At 46.2% G+C, this 16466-nt stretch overlaps 1 protein-coding gene across 1 annotated transcript; it reads left to right on the forward strand.

Annotated features, from left to right (window-relative positions):
- Nucleotides 1–4245: 4245 nt before the first annotated feature.
- LOC123134283 (uncharacterized) lies at nucleotides 4246–5697 on the forward strand. Its single transcript, XM_044553554.1, has 2 exons — nucleotides 4246–4837; nucleotides 5052–5697. The coding sequence occupies exons 1-2, from the start codon at nucleotides 4325–4327 to the stop codon at nucleotides 5325–5327; spliced, it is 789 nt and encodes a 262-aa protein (XP_044409489.1). The 5' UTR covers nucleotides 4246–4324; the 3' UTR covers nucleotides 5328–5697.
- Nucleotides 5698–16466: the final 10769 nt, after the last annotated feature.

Here is a 16466-nt window from a genome sequence, read left to right on the forward strand (position 1 = left end):
CTATTTGTTGAGAGAAAGAGAGTGCTTTTTTTTTTTGAGAGAGAGAGTGGTGTACTGGTGTGTGCGTACTGATCGATCTGTCGAACGATGCCCAGCAGCAGGAGCCCATGGGCCCAAATAAGTTGGATCGAAGCTGCACGAGCGACTAGGCCCTCCCATTTTCTCAACCCTCAAATCTTGCCCCAGTCTAATATACACCCTTCAACTTCAAAACCGTCTAATTTACAACCCCCAACTCTCAAAACCGTCTAAGATTCAACCCTCAGACCGGTTTTGACCCTGTTGAACAGTTTTGAACCCATTGACCACCCAGTCAGCGTGCCACATCAGCGACACTATTCATAACACTGTTCATAGATTCATTTTCTGCCAAAAAATCAGAAAATTTCATTTTCATGAAAATTCTCACGCGAACAGTATTGTTCACGTGGCCAAAAAACGAAATGCTCCCGAATTCACTGCATACACGGTAAAAAAAGTCATTTTGAAAAAAGTTTCAAAATACCGTTTCCGCCGCGTGAACAGTAATTTCGGGATTTCATTTTCCTCCGCTTGAACAGTACAATCAGAAATTTTCGTTTCGCTGGTACTGTTCATAGGTGTGAAAAGTGGGAATTTTCGAAAAATTGTGCTGATACTTACGAGGCAAAAAATTATTTTTTCTTCAAAAAATGGCACTTTTATATTTTTTCCGAATTTACTGTTCACGCCGGATTTTTTCCCCTGGAAATTGAATTTCTCAGTTTTTCGGGATTTTCTTCTTCAGAAAATGAATTTATGAACAGTGTCGCTGATGTGGCACGCTGACTGGGCGGTCAACGGGTCCAAAACCGGTCAACAGGGTCAAAATCGGTCTCAGGGTTGAATCTTAGATGGTTTTGGGAGTTGGTGGTTGTAGATTAGACGGTTTTGAAGTTGAGGGGTGTATATTAGACTAGGGCAAGAGTTGGGGTTGAAATATGCACTTCTCTCTTCTCTTTTTACTAGCGGGCTTCAGCGGGCGCGGGAAAAGATCGTGCGCACGCGCGAAAAAGCGGCCGGGCTCGCGCTAGGTCCGGCGCGCTTTATAAATGTTGCGCCCTCCACTCTCCCTCCCACCGCTCTGTGCCTCGCGGCCGCTCTCTCCCCCACTCTTTCTTGCCTCGCCGCCGCCGCGGCACCATGCCGCCGCGCCGCCGGGGAACTTCGGGCTACCGCGGTGTCCGCGCCCGCTCCTCCGGCGCCTTCTCCTCCGAGATCCGGTCCGACAAGATGCACCTCGGCCTCGTCACTTTTGACACCGCACACGAGGCCGCCCCATGCGTACAACGCTGCGGCGTGGCCCCTCCGGTGGCCTCGTAGGGCGATGAATTTCCCAAGGTGGCGACGCGGGTGCAGGCGCAGGAGTTCGCGCCTCCCCCGCGACTTGTCAACGAGGACCGTCGCGACAACCGGAGGCGGGAGCGCCGCCTCGGCATCGCTGAGATGGACGAGGACGCCATGGCGTTGTGGCATTAATGCTTCCCGGAGGACGTCGTCAACGAGCGCAAATTCTACGCGCAAAGGAGGGCGGAGAGGGCGGAGAGGAGGGCAGAGCAAGCCGCCTATCGCGAGGACAGGCGTACGCGTCGACCTGGGATAAAAATGATGATCAATATGTTGACGCCTTCATTACAACGTCGGAGGAGAATGAGGACATCACCGAGTCGGAGGAGGAGGAGGAGGACGATGACGAGTAATCAAACTATGCTATGAACTAACTACGGTTTAAACTATCTTGTTGAACTATCTATGTATGGTTTTTATCTATCCATTGTTGTATCTATGTATCTTATTTTTTGCGTACGTATGTGTATCGCGCGCTGTATTTTAGCATTTCTGCTGGAGTGGCGCACGTGCAATTTTTTGTAGCGGACGTTGGAGCCAACGCTCTGCGGCGCGCAAAGAGTTCCTGTTTCGGCGCTGTAAACGTCTTTTAGCGCGCCGCGTGGTTGCGCGCCTTTGAAGATGCTATTATATTATGAAATTTTATTGTCAAAATAGTAATAATACATATTATATAAAGGAACATAGGGAGTATACATACTCTTATGAAGGTTTTACCTTCTTTCTCCAAAAGGACAAATACTATGTCTAACCGGAATACTCTGGTAAATAATGCATGTGCCAAACGTCTCATGGTTTTGCAAAAAATGTAAAATGCAATGGTTCTCACAAATTGTGATGTGGATTTCGAATAGGGCAGTGATCTGCGCCGGTGCACCGGCCCAACTGTTGGACCGGTCGTACTTTGAACGTTAGTTTGTCTTTTGCACACCATCAGATCAGCCTTTGAATCATTTTTCTTCTCAATAGAAAATCGAGTCCAATCCAAAACAGCTATTCGTGCTGGACACCCCGCCATGGACTCTCCGAGGGCTGACCTTGAAGCATCACCAGCTCGCCGCCGGTCACCGTCCTCGCCCCCGGTCGCTGTCCACATCGCCGTTGGTCGCCGTCCTCGCCCCCGGTTGCCGGTCGCCGTCCTCGTCGCCGGTCGCCGTCCCCGCCGGCGGCCGCCGTCCATCTTAGTCGTCGCCGTCGCAGCACCGCCATGCCGTCGGCTGTAGCTCCCGGTGTCGCCGGGAGCCACCATGCCATGGTTGAAACTTTTTCACACAACGGTTGAAGCTTTTTTCATGCACGGTCTCAGCTTCTGCGCTTGCGTCATGGCCGGTCCCAAATTCCATTACCTTCGACTGAAGCTTCCTAGGATGTTGGTTGTAGCATTTTTTTTTGTAATGTTTGTAGCTCCCTCCATGCCATTCACAACCTCTCTAAGTGATTCCAGCAAAAAAATGGTCCAACAAAAATATAAAAAAATGGAGTAGTAGCAAAAAAAGACGGCGGTAGCAAAATACAAAAACCATGGTAGCAAAACTTAAAGTGGCTCCAGCAAAAATAAGATTGATCCAACAAAAAGTCAAAAACAGGGTGGTAACAAAAACTAAGACGGCAGAAGCAAAATTCAAAGACCATGGTAACAAAAAGTTAGAGTGGTTCCAGCAAAATGATAGATCTAATTAAGCAAAAAAGTATCAAAAGACGGATTGCAACGGTAGTAGCAAAAAACAAAATGATGATAGCAAAGTTTTGGACTGGTTGCAGCAAAAGGCACTCAAACAAGGTGGATCCTAAGAAAAAATGTTGCTGATTCCGTCATAACAAGAAGCTGATGTAGCAAAAAAATACCACCGATTGAAGCTCCCGCTGACACCGATTCCAGCATCTCGCCCGCTCGTGCACAACGTAGTCGCCGTTCCCGCACGGGTGGAGCACGACGACGCTCACCGGAGCGGCATGGCGACATGTCGAGGGCGAGGTGCTGGCCGGAGCAGCGTGGGGGCAGGTCAAAAGGCTGGAGAAATGTGGAGGTAGGTAGATGCAGACTCTCGTCAGAGCAACACCGGGGCAGGTGGAGGCGAGGAGGTCGCCAGAGCAGTGCAGGGCGAGGTGGATGTGGCCGCTCGTCGGAAATGCACGGGGCAGATGGAGGCGGACGTCGTCGAAGCAGAGCAGGTCGTGTTTGATTTGGGGGAAAACTGAGTGAAAGAGATAAGGAAGAAGGAAGATGGATGCGGTTTGCAAGGCCCATAAGGCCTTGTTTGGTTTCGAGGAATCCCCTAGGGATCCCCTGTCTAATCCCTGGGGAGGGAGCCCACGGGCTAAACTTGACCCGGGCAAGCCGTCGACACATTTGGTTGTGCCCCTTGACAGGGTTTGTCAGCCCTTTCCACCTCATTTCCCTGGGCGTTAAATCCACACCTCCTGACGTCGGGGAGGAAACCCACGTCTCTCTTGCGACACCGAATCGTGCGACCGAGCATCTCCCTGGCGACCTCCTGCTTTACCTGGCGATCTCCTCCGCCTCCCCCGCGATCAGGCCCCTCTGCTTCCTACGACCCCCCTCATTACGAGAGATGTTTGAAATTATCTGGAATTTGATTTCTAATTTCGGATTGTTTTGGTTGCAGGGGTTCCTCCCCTTGTTGCCAAGACAGAAAGTTCTCCCATGGTGGACGGGGGGACCGTATGTGTTCGTGAAATTGCCTCCCTAGGGGATTCTCGCCCTGGATTTTCCTTACCTTACTACCAAATAAAGCCTAAATGAGGAGGAGTGGACGTGGCTGGCTCATAGGATCCAACGTGGCGAACATGAACGTTTTCCTTTCGAATACTACACTTTTACGTATACTTTGCAACCAAACAGAGCCTAGGGATAAGGTTTCCAAGGTCCATCGCACAGCCACAACTGCAAGCCGCACCGGGTCCCTCTTCTTCGTCGTTGCAGCGGCGCAGACTCCAAATGGCAAGGCCGGGCGGTATCAACACCTCCTCGTGGAGCCTCCCAGGCCCAGCCCTGCAAAAACTCGCCAATCCCAGGAAACCATGCGCCTCCGGCTCACGGCCGAGACCTTTACATCCGCGAGGCAGCCACAAACACGCGGTCTCGGCAGCATCCACCGGCCAAGGCGAGCAGCAACCTGCGCCCGCCGTCGCGGCGCCGCGGGCTCGGCCCGATGCCGACACGTTCAGCGTCGAGTTCCTGACGCGCGACGGCTGCCGGCTCGGCATCTCACGGTACCCGGACTTCGCTTACAACGCACATGGCGGCCGCGGCGTGGGCGCCGGGCGTGGCGCGAGCGGCACGGAGGAGGCGGATGACAAGGTACTCGTCGATTTTGACGTGTCGAGCCTATACATCCCGGCGATGTCCGGCGCCACCACTAGGTTCCTAGGGCTGCCGCTGCCGCCGTTCCTCAAGATCGACATCTTGCCCGAGGCTCTGCGCGGGAGCATCGATCGGACGACTGGTCAGGTAACCTTTGCACTGCCTCCTCTCGTCCTGCGCCCATTTGTTGTTACCACTTATCAGCCCAGACAACAAATTACTTTTTCGGGACCGACGACCGAGAGATTTGGTAGCCTACTCTTGCCTGTGATCAGGGTATTTATTTATAACAAGTTCTTGCTTGGAATTTAAATGGTCGCAGAAAATGATCATGGCCTCTGCATGCATATGCACGTTTCAGGTCGACCTGAAGTTCAGGTCGAGGTTCTGTTTCTCGGTTGGGAGCATCTACCAAGCTCCGCCGTTGTTCGTCGACACAACACTGACGTCTGAGGAGTCCAGTGGAGCCATAAGACGTGGGACTGGCGAAAGATTGGACGGTGGAGGGAGATGCAAGCTGGTCGGGGTGGCCGTCCTCAACCCCATCGATGACGTATTCATGAACACCTTCCTCAACCTGCCAACCGAGTGCATTGCTTATTTGAACGCCACCATCTCCATCGCCAGCGCTACCTGATCGTGCCTGTTCCGTGGTCTACAAATTTCGTGAAACACCTAAATCACACAAAGGAAGATCCTTGAGTACTTGTTGCTCGGCGAATAATTAATTGTACGCATAATCTAATTTCTTGTATATAAATTATTAAGTTTTGCTAAAGCACATCTAGATGTGCCGTAAGTATTACACATCTAAGTCCTATGTCATTGATCTTATGCGGAGATTTGTGTGGATATTTTCTTTTTTCTTTTCTTTTTCATTCTTATGCGGAGATTTGTGTGGGTATTTTCTTTTTCATTTTTATGCTTGATTTGTGCAATAAGTAAGGCCCATCTTACATGTGCTTTGTAACGGAGAACACATATTTTGCACGTACTCGTGATTTATCTACCATTTTTCTATAAAACTAACTAGGTATGTGCCTGCGCGTTGCCACAGGGGCCAAATGTTTTTTAACACAATAAAAAGCCCATACGGGATAAATCTTGATGCAAAGCAAACAGACAAAATAAGATTATGTTTTGGTTACGATGAAGTATGAATCTTAAACTAATAACAAAATATGTATGTGCCAATGATTAATCAGCTTTATTGGGTAACCAAATACTACTATAAGAGATTAATTGATATGTATTAGCTTTTGGGCCGTGAAACTATTGATATTTATTGGCTTACCAGAGATGTCTGGCCGGTACCGGGTTTACCATAAGAGAACATTATTTACGAACCGTGAATTTCTTGCTATACAATAGATTGATCTGGTCTTGGGGTTCCGAAAGATTGGTTTGATGAAGACCAGAAGAGAATGAAAATTCATCGGTGGAAGATGGAAGGTTCGACAAACGGGTGATGGAGAGAATTAATACTGAGTGTAAGATGGAACATTAGGTTTGTACAGGATGTGCTCACGGAGTTGGAGGTAAACTTGTTGAGTTACGGGTGGATGATCTAGACAGTGTGCCTAGATGAACCTAGTGATTGTGCTAATCGGCTGAAGCTAGGATTTTCGAAGATCTCGGCGAAGCTTAAGATGCCTCTCTCCATGTCAGGTGGACGCCTAATTGTAGTAGTCTTGGTCGCTTGCCACTTGTCCACCGTTTGGTCTCATGCCCCAATCCATCACAGCGACCTCTGTTTATTATAGTCATGTAGCTTGTTTCAGGGAAACAAAGGGTAGCAAGATTTTGGAAGTCGGTAGATCCAACATGGCCCCTTGAGCCCCACTCCTATGGGTAATTTTTGCCAAATATGATGGAAGCAATATGGGAACATGGAGAAACACATTTTCCCTCGATATTATTCTGCATGTAGTAGTAGTACTAGTTGGGGGATGGATTCTGAGCCATGGGAAATCCTCCAAAAACCATGGTTCGAGCTCTGGGGGCTGACTTTGCGTCTACGTGAAGGAAATATACCCTCGAGGCAATAATAAAGTTATTATTTATTTCCTTATTTCATGATAAATGTTTATTATTCATGCTAGAATTGTATTAACCGGAAACTTAGTACATGTGTAAATACATAGACAAAACATAGTGTCCCTAGTATGCCTCTACTTGACTAGCTCGTTGATCAAGGATGGTTATGTTTCTTAACCATAGACACGTGTTGTCATTTGATGAACGGGATCATATCATTAGGAGAATGATGTGATGGACATGACCCATCCGTTAGCTTAGCATTATGATCGTTACAGTTTCATTGCTACTGCTCTCTTCATGATTTATACATGCTCCTCGGACTATGAGATTATGCAACTCCCGAATACCGGAGGAACACTTTGTGTGCTACCAAATGTCACAACGTAAATGGGTGATTATAAAGGTGCTCTACAGGTGTCTCCGAAGGTGTTTGTTGGGTTGGCATAGATCGAGATTAGGATTTGTCACTCCGTGTTTCAGAGAGGTATCTCTGGGCTCTCTCAGTTTTACTCATCACTATAAGCCTTGCAAGCATTGTGAATAATAAGTTAGTTGCGGGATGAAGTATTACGGAACGAGTAAAGAGACTTGCCGGTAACGAGATTGAACTAGGTATGATGATACCGACGATCGAATCTCGGGCAAGTAACATACCGATGACAAAGGGAACAACGTATGTTGTTATGCGGTTTGACCGATAAAGATCTTCGTAGAATATGTAGGAGCCAATATGAGCATCCAGGTTCTGCTAAAGGTTATTGACCAAAGATGTGTCTCGGTCATGTCTACATAGTTCTCGAACCCATAGGGTCCGCACGCTTAACGTTCGATGATGATTTGTATTATGAGTTATATGATTTGATGAACGAAGTTTGTTTGGAGTCTCAGATGAGATCACAGACATGACGAGGAGTCTCGAAATGGTCAAGACATAAAGATCGATATATTGGAAGGCTATATTCGGATATCGAAAAGGTTCCGAGTGATTCGGGTATTTTTCGGAGTACCGGAGAGTTATGGGAATTCGCCGGGGGAAGTAATAGGCCTTAATGGGCCATACGGGTAAGGAGAGAAGGGCCTCAAGGGGTGGCCGCATGCCCCCCCATGGGCTTGTCCGAATTGGACTAGGAGGGGGCGGCGCCCCCTCCTTCCTTCTTCCCTCTTCCTCCTTCCATCCTTCTCCTACAAGGAATAGGAAAGAGGAGGGGAATCCTACTTGGACTGGGGAGTCCTAGTAGGATTCCCCACACCTGGCGCGCCCCTCTTGGGCCGGCCACCTCTTCCCTCCCCTCCATTATATACGTGGCCAGGGGCACCCCATAGACACACAAGTTGATCTTTAGCCGTGTGCGGTGCCCCCCTCCATAGTTTTCCACCTCGGTCGTATTGTCATAGTGCTTAGGCGAAGCCCTGCGCGGTAACTTCATCATCACCGTCACAATGCCGTCGTGCTGACGAAACTCTCCCTCGTCCTCAGCTGGATCTAGAGTTCGAGGGACGTCACCGAGCTGAACGTGTGCATATCGTGGAGGTGCCATGTGTTCGGTACTTGATCGGTTGGATCGCGAAGACGTTCGACTACATCAACCGCGTTACTTAATGCCTCTGCTTTCGGTCTACGAGGGCACATGGACACACTCTCCCCTCTCGTTGCTGTGCATCACCTAGATAGATCTTGCATGATCGTAGGATTTTTTTTTTGAAATTACCGCGTTCCCCAACAGTAGTATCAGATCTAGGTCTATGCGTAGATGTTATATGCACGAGTAGAATACAAAGAGTTGTGCGCGATAATTGTCATACTGCTTACCACCAACGTATTACTTTGATTTAGTGGTATTGTTGGATGAAGCGGCCCGAACCGACATTACATGACCGCGTTCATGAGATTGGTTCTACTGACGTGCTTATGCGCATAGGTGGCTGGCGGGTGTCTATTTCTCCAACTTTAGTTGAGCCGAGTTTGATTACGGCCTGTCCTTGTTGAAGGTTAAAACAGCACACTTGACGAAAAATCGTTGTGGTTTTGATGCGTAGGTAAGAATGGTTCTTGCTAGAAGCCCGTAGCAGCCACATAAAACTTGCAACAACAAAGTAGAGGACGCCTAACTTGTTTTTGCAGGGTATGTTGTGATGTGATATGGTCAAGACATGATGTGTTGTATGAGATGATCATGTTTTGTTGAAGTTATCGGCAACTGGCAGGAGCCTTATGGTTGTCTCTTTATTGCATAAGATGCAAGCGCCATATAATTGCTTTACTTTATTGCTATGCGATAGCAATAGTTGCAAAAGCAATAGTTGGCGAGACAACCATGTGATGACATGTTGATAAAGATCAAGATGATGGAGATCATGGTGTCATGCCAGTGACGATGGAGACCATGATGGTACTTTGGGTATGGAGAACAAAGGCACAAGATAATGATGTGTAGCGGTTGGACCTCAGATGGTCAAATCTCTGTGCTTACGTGTCATCCCTGGATCGGTAATGCTAACACACACAGTACTTGAAGGATTTATAACAGAGTGCAATCACACACTTATTACATCAAATGTCTCAAAGAGAAAACTTATTACAGTAATATGGCTTAAGGCCATCTAAATAAGATAACAACGGAAGGATTGGAAGATAAAGTGAGTCCTTCAACTCCAATGGCATAGCCGAGTGAACGACAACGACCTAGCGCACCTTACTCATCGTCTGAAAAGCCTACAACATGATATGTTGCAGCCCAAAATGGGCTAGCACATGGAATATGCTGGCAAAATAACATTGTAGAGCAATGAACAAGATAAATGCTAACACTACATGCATATTTGGCTGGTGGAAAGCTCTATGGTTATTTTTGCATAAAGCCAGTTTTATCCTACAACAAAGGAATATATTTTATTTAACTATCATGGTGGTTGTTAAACATTGAGAAGGTTCCTCCAACTCAAACCCAATTAAACAGTATTAATAACCCAACAAAATTAATTTAGAGTGATGAGATCAAGATGATAATCCAAGAACCAGATACTCAAGATGTCCATAACCGAGGACACGGCTAACCATGATTAGTTTGTACAATCTCCAGAGGTTTGCGCACTTTTCCTCTCAAGACTCGATCTCCTCCGTTGGATTTCTTGCACTACATGGTGTTTGAGAAACGGATGACCGAGACACAGTCTTTCAGAAACATTAACTCTTTACTCTGGGTGGACAGTTACACCTACTTTCCCCTACATCTGCTAGCCCACCACTGAAAGAGGTCATGCAACATACTCAACTATGCTAGAGCCCATAATAGCTTGTGGCTGCACACGGAAGTTTCTAGCATGAATAATCTTATGATCCCTTTGAGCCTGGGTGGCGAACCGTAGGATGATCACACGGGTACTCCGGGATATCCTAGGACAACACTGGATTCTCCAGGTGCCCACAACCAATCCACCCAGATGTGTATTTAAGTAGCCACCTTAAGCTAACCATTTATTAACAACTCTCACATCTATCATGGATACACTCAACCAATCCACGTCTACGAGCATAGCATAGAATAGCAATCTGATCATAACGTAGAAGTAACACCCAAGGGTTTGATAATAAAAGGGCAATAGGTTCTACCTCATCATCTACTTCCCAAACCCACATGTTAATCAGATCCTAATCATGCAATGTTTGAGGATTGGAACGAATGCTTGAAAACCGGGTAATTGAAAGATATGATCAAAGTGTTACTTGCCTTGCTGACGATATGGAAACCCTAGAGACTCGTAGTAGCACGCTTCACACACTGGGAATTCTGTCGCAAACAAACAATAGCATACATAAGCACTCAATCATAGATGCGTGTGTAAAACTCAAATAAGAAGATCCAATCTGAAAGTTCAACTAGAGAACTTCGATTTGCAAAAAGAGTCAATCGAATCGGAGCTACGAAACTCAAACTACAGTCAAAAGAAGTTCGAAAACAAATCTTCTTGGAACCAAATTTTAATTTGTCAAAATCCTGTTCTAGTTGATTAATTGGAAAGAGGGGCTCGAGACGAAGATTTTGGCGTTGGTTTCACTGGATTTGGACGAACTGTTAAAAAGTTGCGAGGGTTTGAAGATCAGGGACTGATCTGCGATAAAAATAATCGTGGATAGGTCCCTGGCGAGAAAAACAGAAAAAGAAAAAAAATCTATCGGACGAACGTCCGCTAACAGAGTCAAATGAACAAATTCGTTCGTAATAAGAACTAAACAAACGAACGTTCGCAGAATAGATCTAAACCGGAAAAAATGATAAACCGATCTAAACCGGCGAAACCGAGAAAAACTGAACCAATCTTACTCGAAAAAAACCGGATCTAGGATTTACCGGAAAACCAGAAAATAAACCGGCAGCGGCGCGACGTTTCCGGCAAACTCCGGCATACGGGCGGCGGCGGCGGCGGCGCGGGGTGGCGGGGGCGGTGCTAGGGTTCGGCGCGGGGCGGCGACGGATTGGGCTGAGGCGACCTCGGGCCTCGCCTTTTAAAGAGGCCGGGTGGGATGTGTTCGGCTCAGGCACGGCCCAGAGTCGGTTCGCATTTTTTAAAACTGACGAAGTAAATAAATAAAAATAAATATCAAACGGAGTCCAAAAATTCCGAAATAAATCTCCGCGGTCCTCTAATAAAATTTAGGACAAAGTAAACATATTACTAGGCTAAAAATGCAATTTTGAAAAATGCATATTTTTCTAATTCAAATAAAATAGAAAATGAAATCCAAATAAAATATTTATTTGATTTTAACATTTTCCTCCAATATTCCTTTTATTTTGGAGAAGTCATTTTATCTCCTCTCTTTTATTTTAATTTTGGAAATATTCAGAGAGAAAAACATTAAAACCAAAATGATCCTCTTTTCAATATTTGAGAAGAATTCAAATATGAAAATAATTGAAACCCCAACTCTCTCCGTGGGTCCTTGAGTTGCTTAGAATTTCTAGGATCAAAACCAAAATGCAAATAAAATATGATATGCGTATGATGACCTAGGTATAACATTCCAAATTGAAAATTTGGGTAGTTACAAACCTACCCCCCTTAAGATGAATCTCGCCCTCGAGATTCGGGTTGGCTAGAAAATAGGTGTGGGTGGTCCTTCCGTAGGTCTTCTTCTCGCTCCCAGGTGGCTTCATCCTCGGTATGGTGGCTCCACTGAACTTTGCAAAACTTGATAACCTTGCTGCATGTGACTCGGCTGGCAAACTCGAGAATCTTGACAGGTTTCTCCTTGTAAGTCAAATCACTATCCAGCTGAATTGCTTCAAGGGGCACTATATCCCTCAGAGGAATATCGGCCATCTCAGCATGGCACTTCTTCAACTAAGAAACGTGAAACACATCATGAACTCCTGACAGTCCTTCGGGTAACTCCAACTTGTAGGCTACCTCTCCCATACGCTCCAAAACTCGGTATGGTCCTACAAATCTTGGAGCTAACTTTCCCTTAACTCCAAATCGTTTAACATGTCGCAGAGGTGACACTCGTAGATATGCTCTGCCTCTGATTTCGTAGACTACTTCCTTGCGTTTAGAGTCTGCATAACTCTTCTGTCGGGACTGAGCTACCTTCAGTCTACCCCGAATCAACTTAACCTTCTCTTCGGACTCTTTAATCAAATCTGGTCCAAACAACTGACGGTCTCCAACTTCATCCCAAATCAACGGTGTCCTGCACCTCCTTCCATACAAAGCTTCAAATGGTGCCATCTTCAAACTGGCCTGATAGCTGTTGTTGTACGAGAACTCCGCGTAAGGCAAATTATAATCCCAAGTAGATCCATAATCTAGCGCACAAGCTCTCAACATGTCCTCCAGAATCTGATTGATTCTCTCGGTCTATCCATCTGTCTGTGGGTGAAAGGCTGTACTGAACTCTAGCCTAGTACCCAAAGTCTGGTACAACTGATTCCAAAACTTCGAGGTAAATTGTGTTCCTCTATATGATACGATGGTCCTCGGAACTCCATGCAGACATACGATCCTGGTCATATATCTTGGCCAACTTCGCACTCGTATAGGTGGTTTTCACTGGGATAAAGTGAGCCACTTTGGTCAAACGGTCCACTACTACCCAAATAGAATCATATCCCGATCGGGTCCTGGGTAATCCGGTGATGAAATCCGTGCCAAGCTTGTCCCACTTCCAATCGGGTATCAACATAGGCTGCAGTAATCCTGTTGGCTTCTGATGTTCTGCCTTCACTCTCTGACATACATCACATACTGCTACATACTCGGCTATATCCTTCTTCATACCAGTCCACCAGAAACGCTCCTTTAAATCCAAATACATCTTGGTGTTTCCAGGGTGTATCGAGTATGGCGAGTCATGAGCTTCATGAAGTATCAACTTCCTGATCTCCGCATTATTGGGTACATAAACACGGTCCTCAAACCATAAGGTGTCGTGCTCATCCTCACGAAAACCTTTGGCTTTTCCTTTGCTCATCCTCTTTTTTATCTCGACAATCTCTTTATCATCCTTTTGAGCTTCTCGAATCTTTCCCAATAATGTTGACTGAACTTCCATCACTGCGACAAAACCTCTAGGGACTATCTCCAAACGAAGCTCCCTGAGATCTTCGGCCAACTCCTTTGGTAATCCTCCACTTATGAGGGTATTAGCATAACTCTTTCGGCTCAAAGTGTCTGCTACGACATTGCCCTTGCCTGGATGATAGTGCAACTTCATATCATAATCTTTTATAAGCTCCAACCATCTCCTCTGCCTGAGATTCAGCTCCTTCTGTGTGAAAATGTACTTCAAACTCTTATGATCTGTGTACACATCACAACGGTTTTCGATAAGAAAGTGTCCCCAGATCTTGAGCGCATGCACTACGGCTGCTAACTCCAAATCATGCGTCGCATAATTCAACTCATGCGATCGAAGCTGTCGTGAGGCGTATGAAACAACTCTTCCGTCTTGCATAAGTACACCTCCAAGTCCTAAGCGAGAAGCATCGCAATACACTTGGAAATCCTTGCGTATATCCGGCAGAATCAGCACTAGGGTTGTAACCAAACGCTTCTTCAGCTCCTGAAAAGTTGCCTCACATTCATCTTTCCATTTGAACTTAGTGTCCTTCTTCAACTCCGTCATAGGCTTCGCAATCTTAGAAAAATTCTCAATAAATCTCCGATAATATCCCGCGAGTCCCAGAAAACTGCGGATCTCTCCTATTGAGGTGAGTGCTAGCCAAACAGTGACTGACTGAACCTTGGTAGGGTCTACTGCTATACCTTCCCCTAATATAACATGTCCAAGAAATCCAACTTCCTTCAACCAAAACTCGCATTTTCTGAACTTGGCATACAACTTTTGTTCCCTGAGCTTCTCGAGAACTAAACGCAAATGTTCTTTGTGCTCCTCTTCATTCTTCAAGTATACCAAAATATCATCAATAAACACCACAACAAACTTATCCAAGAACTCCATGAACACCTTATTCATCATACTCATAAAATAGGCAGGGGCATTAGTCAATCCAAATGACATAACAGTGTACTCATACAACCCATACCTTGTGGTGAAAGCTATCTTAGGTATATCCTGCTCTCAGATCTTTAGCTGATGATATCCTGATCACAGATCGATCTTGGAAAATACTTTAGCTCCTTGCAACTGGTCAAACAAATCATTGATCATCGACAGTTGGTACTTGTTCTTGATCGTCACCTCATTCAATGCATGGTAATCAACAACCGTTCTCAATGTTCCATCCTTCTTCTCAACTAAAAGTACTGGGGCTCCCCATGGTGACGAGCTTCGTCGAATATAACCTTTCTCCAATAACTCCTTAATTTGCTTCTTGATTTCTTCCATATCATTTGCGGGCAGCTAGTACGGTCTCCTTGATATCGGTCCGGTGCCTGGCAACAACTCTATCAAAAACTCAATTTCTCGATCCGGTGGCATGCCTGGTAGTTCCTCTGGAAATACATCTGGGTAATCCTTCACCACATGCACTTCCTCCGGAACAACTCATGAGAGAGAATTTACTTGGGTCCTCCTTGGCGCATGCCTGGATACATACTTAATCCTTTTTCCCTCCGGGGTGGTGAGCATAATTGACTTACTGGCGCAATTGATGCTTCCCCCATACATCGATAACCAATCCATGCCCAATATCACATCCAACCCTCGTGACTCCAGAATTATTAAATCCGAGGGGAAAACATGCCTACCTATGGTCAATGGCATGTGAAAACATCCTTGGCTTGCCATATACTCCGCTCCTGGCGAGCTTACTAACATAGGTGTCCTAAGAACTTTGGTGGGCAACTTATACTTATCCACACATCCCCTTTATATGTATGAATGCGATGCACCAGTATCAAAAAGAACGATTGCAGTAAATGACTTAACCAAAAACTTACCTATAACTGCATCTCACTGCTCTTCAACCTCCTCCATGTTAACATGGTTCACTTGTCCCCTGTTGAAAGGGTTGGGCTTCTTCCCAGAGCTTCCATTGCCATTTCCATTCTTTGCTTCAGAACACTCGGTTGCGTAGTGTCCATTCTTCCCGCACTTGAAACAAGTAATGTGACTTAGATCCTTCTTGGCGGGCGTTGCCGGGTTGGAACGGTTCTGGCTGCTGCTTCCTCCATTCCCATTCCCATTCTTGGGGCTACTATGGTTATGATACTTCATTGAGAGTGTGGCCTCCATGGTTATGGTGAGTGTGTCCTCCCGAGTTCGGGGTAAAACGAGGTCTCTGCTGAGCTCCTGAATTGTACTTCCCTTGTCCATACTTCCTCTTGCGGCTCTCTATCTGCCACTGCTTCCCTTTAATCATAAGAGCTCTATCTACCAACTCCTAGTAGTTATTGAATGTTGCCACCATCAACTGCATGCTCAGCTAATCATTCAGTCTTCCAAAAACTTCTCCTGCTTAGTGGCATCTGTAGCTACGTCATCAGGGGCATAGCGTGCTAACTTACTAAACTCATCCACATACTGGCCCACTGTGCGTCCTCCTTGGCGCAAGTTACGAAATTCGTGCTTCTTTGTGTTCATAGCTCCTACTGAAACATGGGCAGTGCGGAAAGCCTGCTGAAACTGATCCCATGTAACAGTGTCAATGGGGTAAGTGGCTGTGAAATTCTCCCACCATGATGTTGCGGGTCCATCAAGCTGATGTGCGGCAAAACGCACTCTCTCCGCATCTGTGCATCCTGCAGTGGTCAGCTCCCTTCCAATCTTGCGGAGCCAATCATCTGCAACAATCGGCTCGGTGCTACTAGAGAACACCGGCGGATTCAATCTTAGGAAACGGCTAAGTGATCAACAAGTGGTGGTGGTGGTGGGTTGTTGTTGTTGTTGCCTTGGTTCTGATTCTGAACTAATAGCTGCATCAAGGTATTCTGTTGCTGGATCAACTGAGTGAGCTCCAGTGGGAAGGCAAATCCAGTGTCACGTCTCGGAGGCATCTGACGGGTTTAGAAAGGCTGAGAAAACAGAATAGAATGAGGTCTAAGGGGAAACACTACCCATATGCACATGAGACAAACACATTCATATCACACCAATCAATTCAAACAAGGGCATACAATCGATCTAACTACCGTTACAGAAGTGCTCGGACTAATACTATATACATGGGGAAATACTACTAATAATATGGTGGTCGACTAGAAATTTTGATCGGTGGAAGACTCCATGATATTCGCTCCAGCTTCGTCTATGTAATCATCATCCCTACTGTCG

Source organism: Triticum aestivum, chromosome 6B (genome assembly GCF_018294505.1).
Source record: "Triticum aestivum cultivar Chinese Spring chromosome 6B, IWGSC CS RefSeq v2.1, whole genome shotgun sequence".
NCBI classification, from domain to species: domain Eukaryota; kingdom Viridiplantae; phylum Streptophyta; class Magnoliopsida; order Poales; family Poaceae; genus Triticum; species Triticum aestivum.

Bases quoted from the DNA above. Each gene is read 5' to 3' on its own strand.
- LOC123134283 (XM_044553554.1), top strand. From the start codon at position 4,325: ATGGCAAGGCCGGGCGGTATCAACACCTCCTCGTGGAGCCTCCCAGGC. The intron at 4,838-5,051 runs GTAACCTTTGCA...TGCACGTTTCAG, and splicing joins TCGATCGGACGACTGGTCAG to GTCGACCTGAAGTTCAGGTC.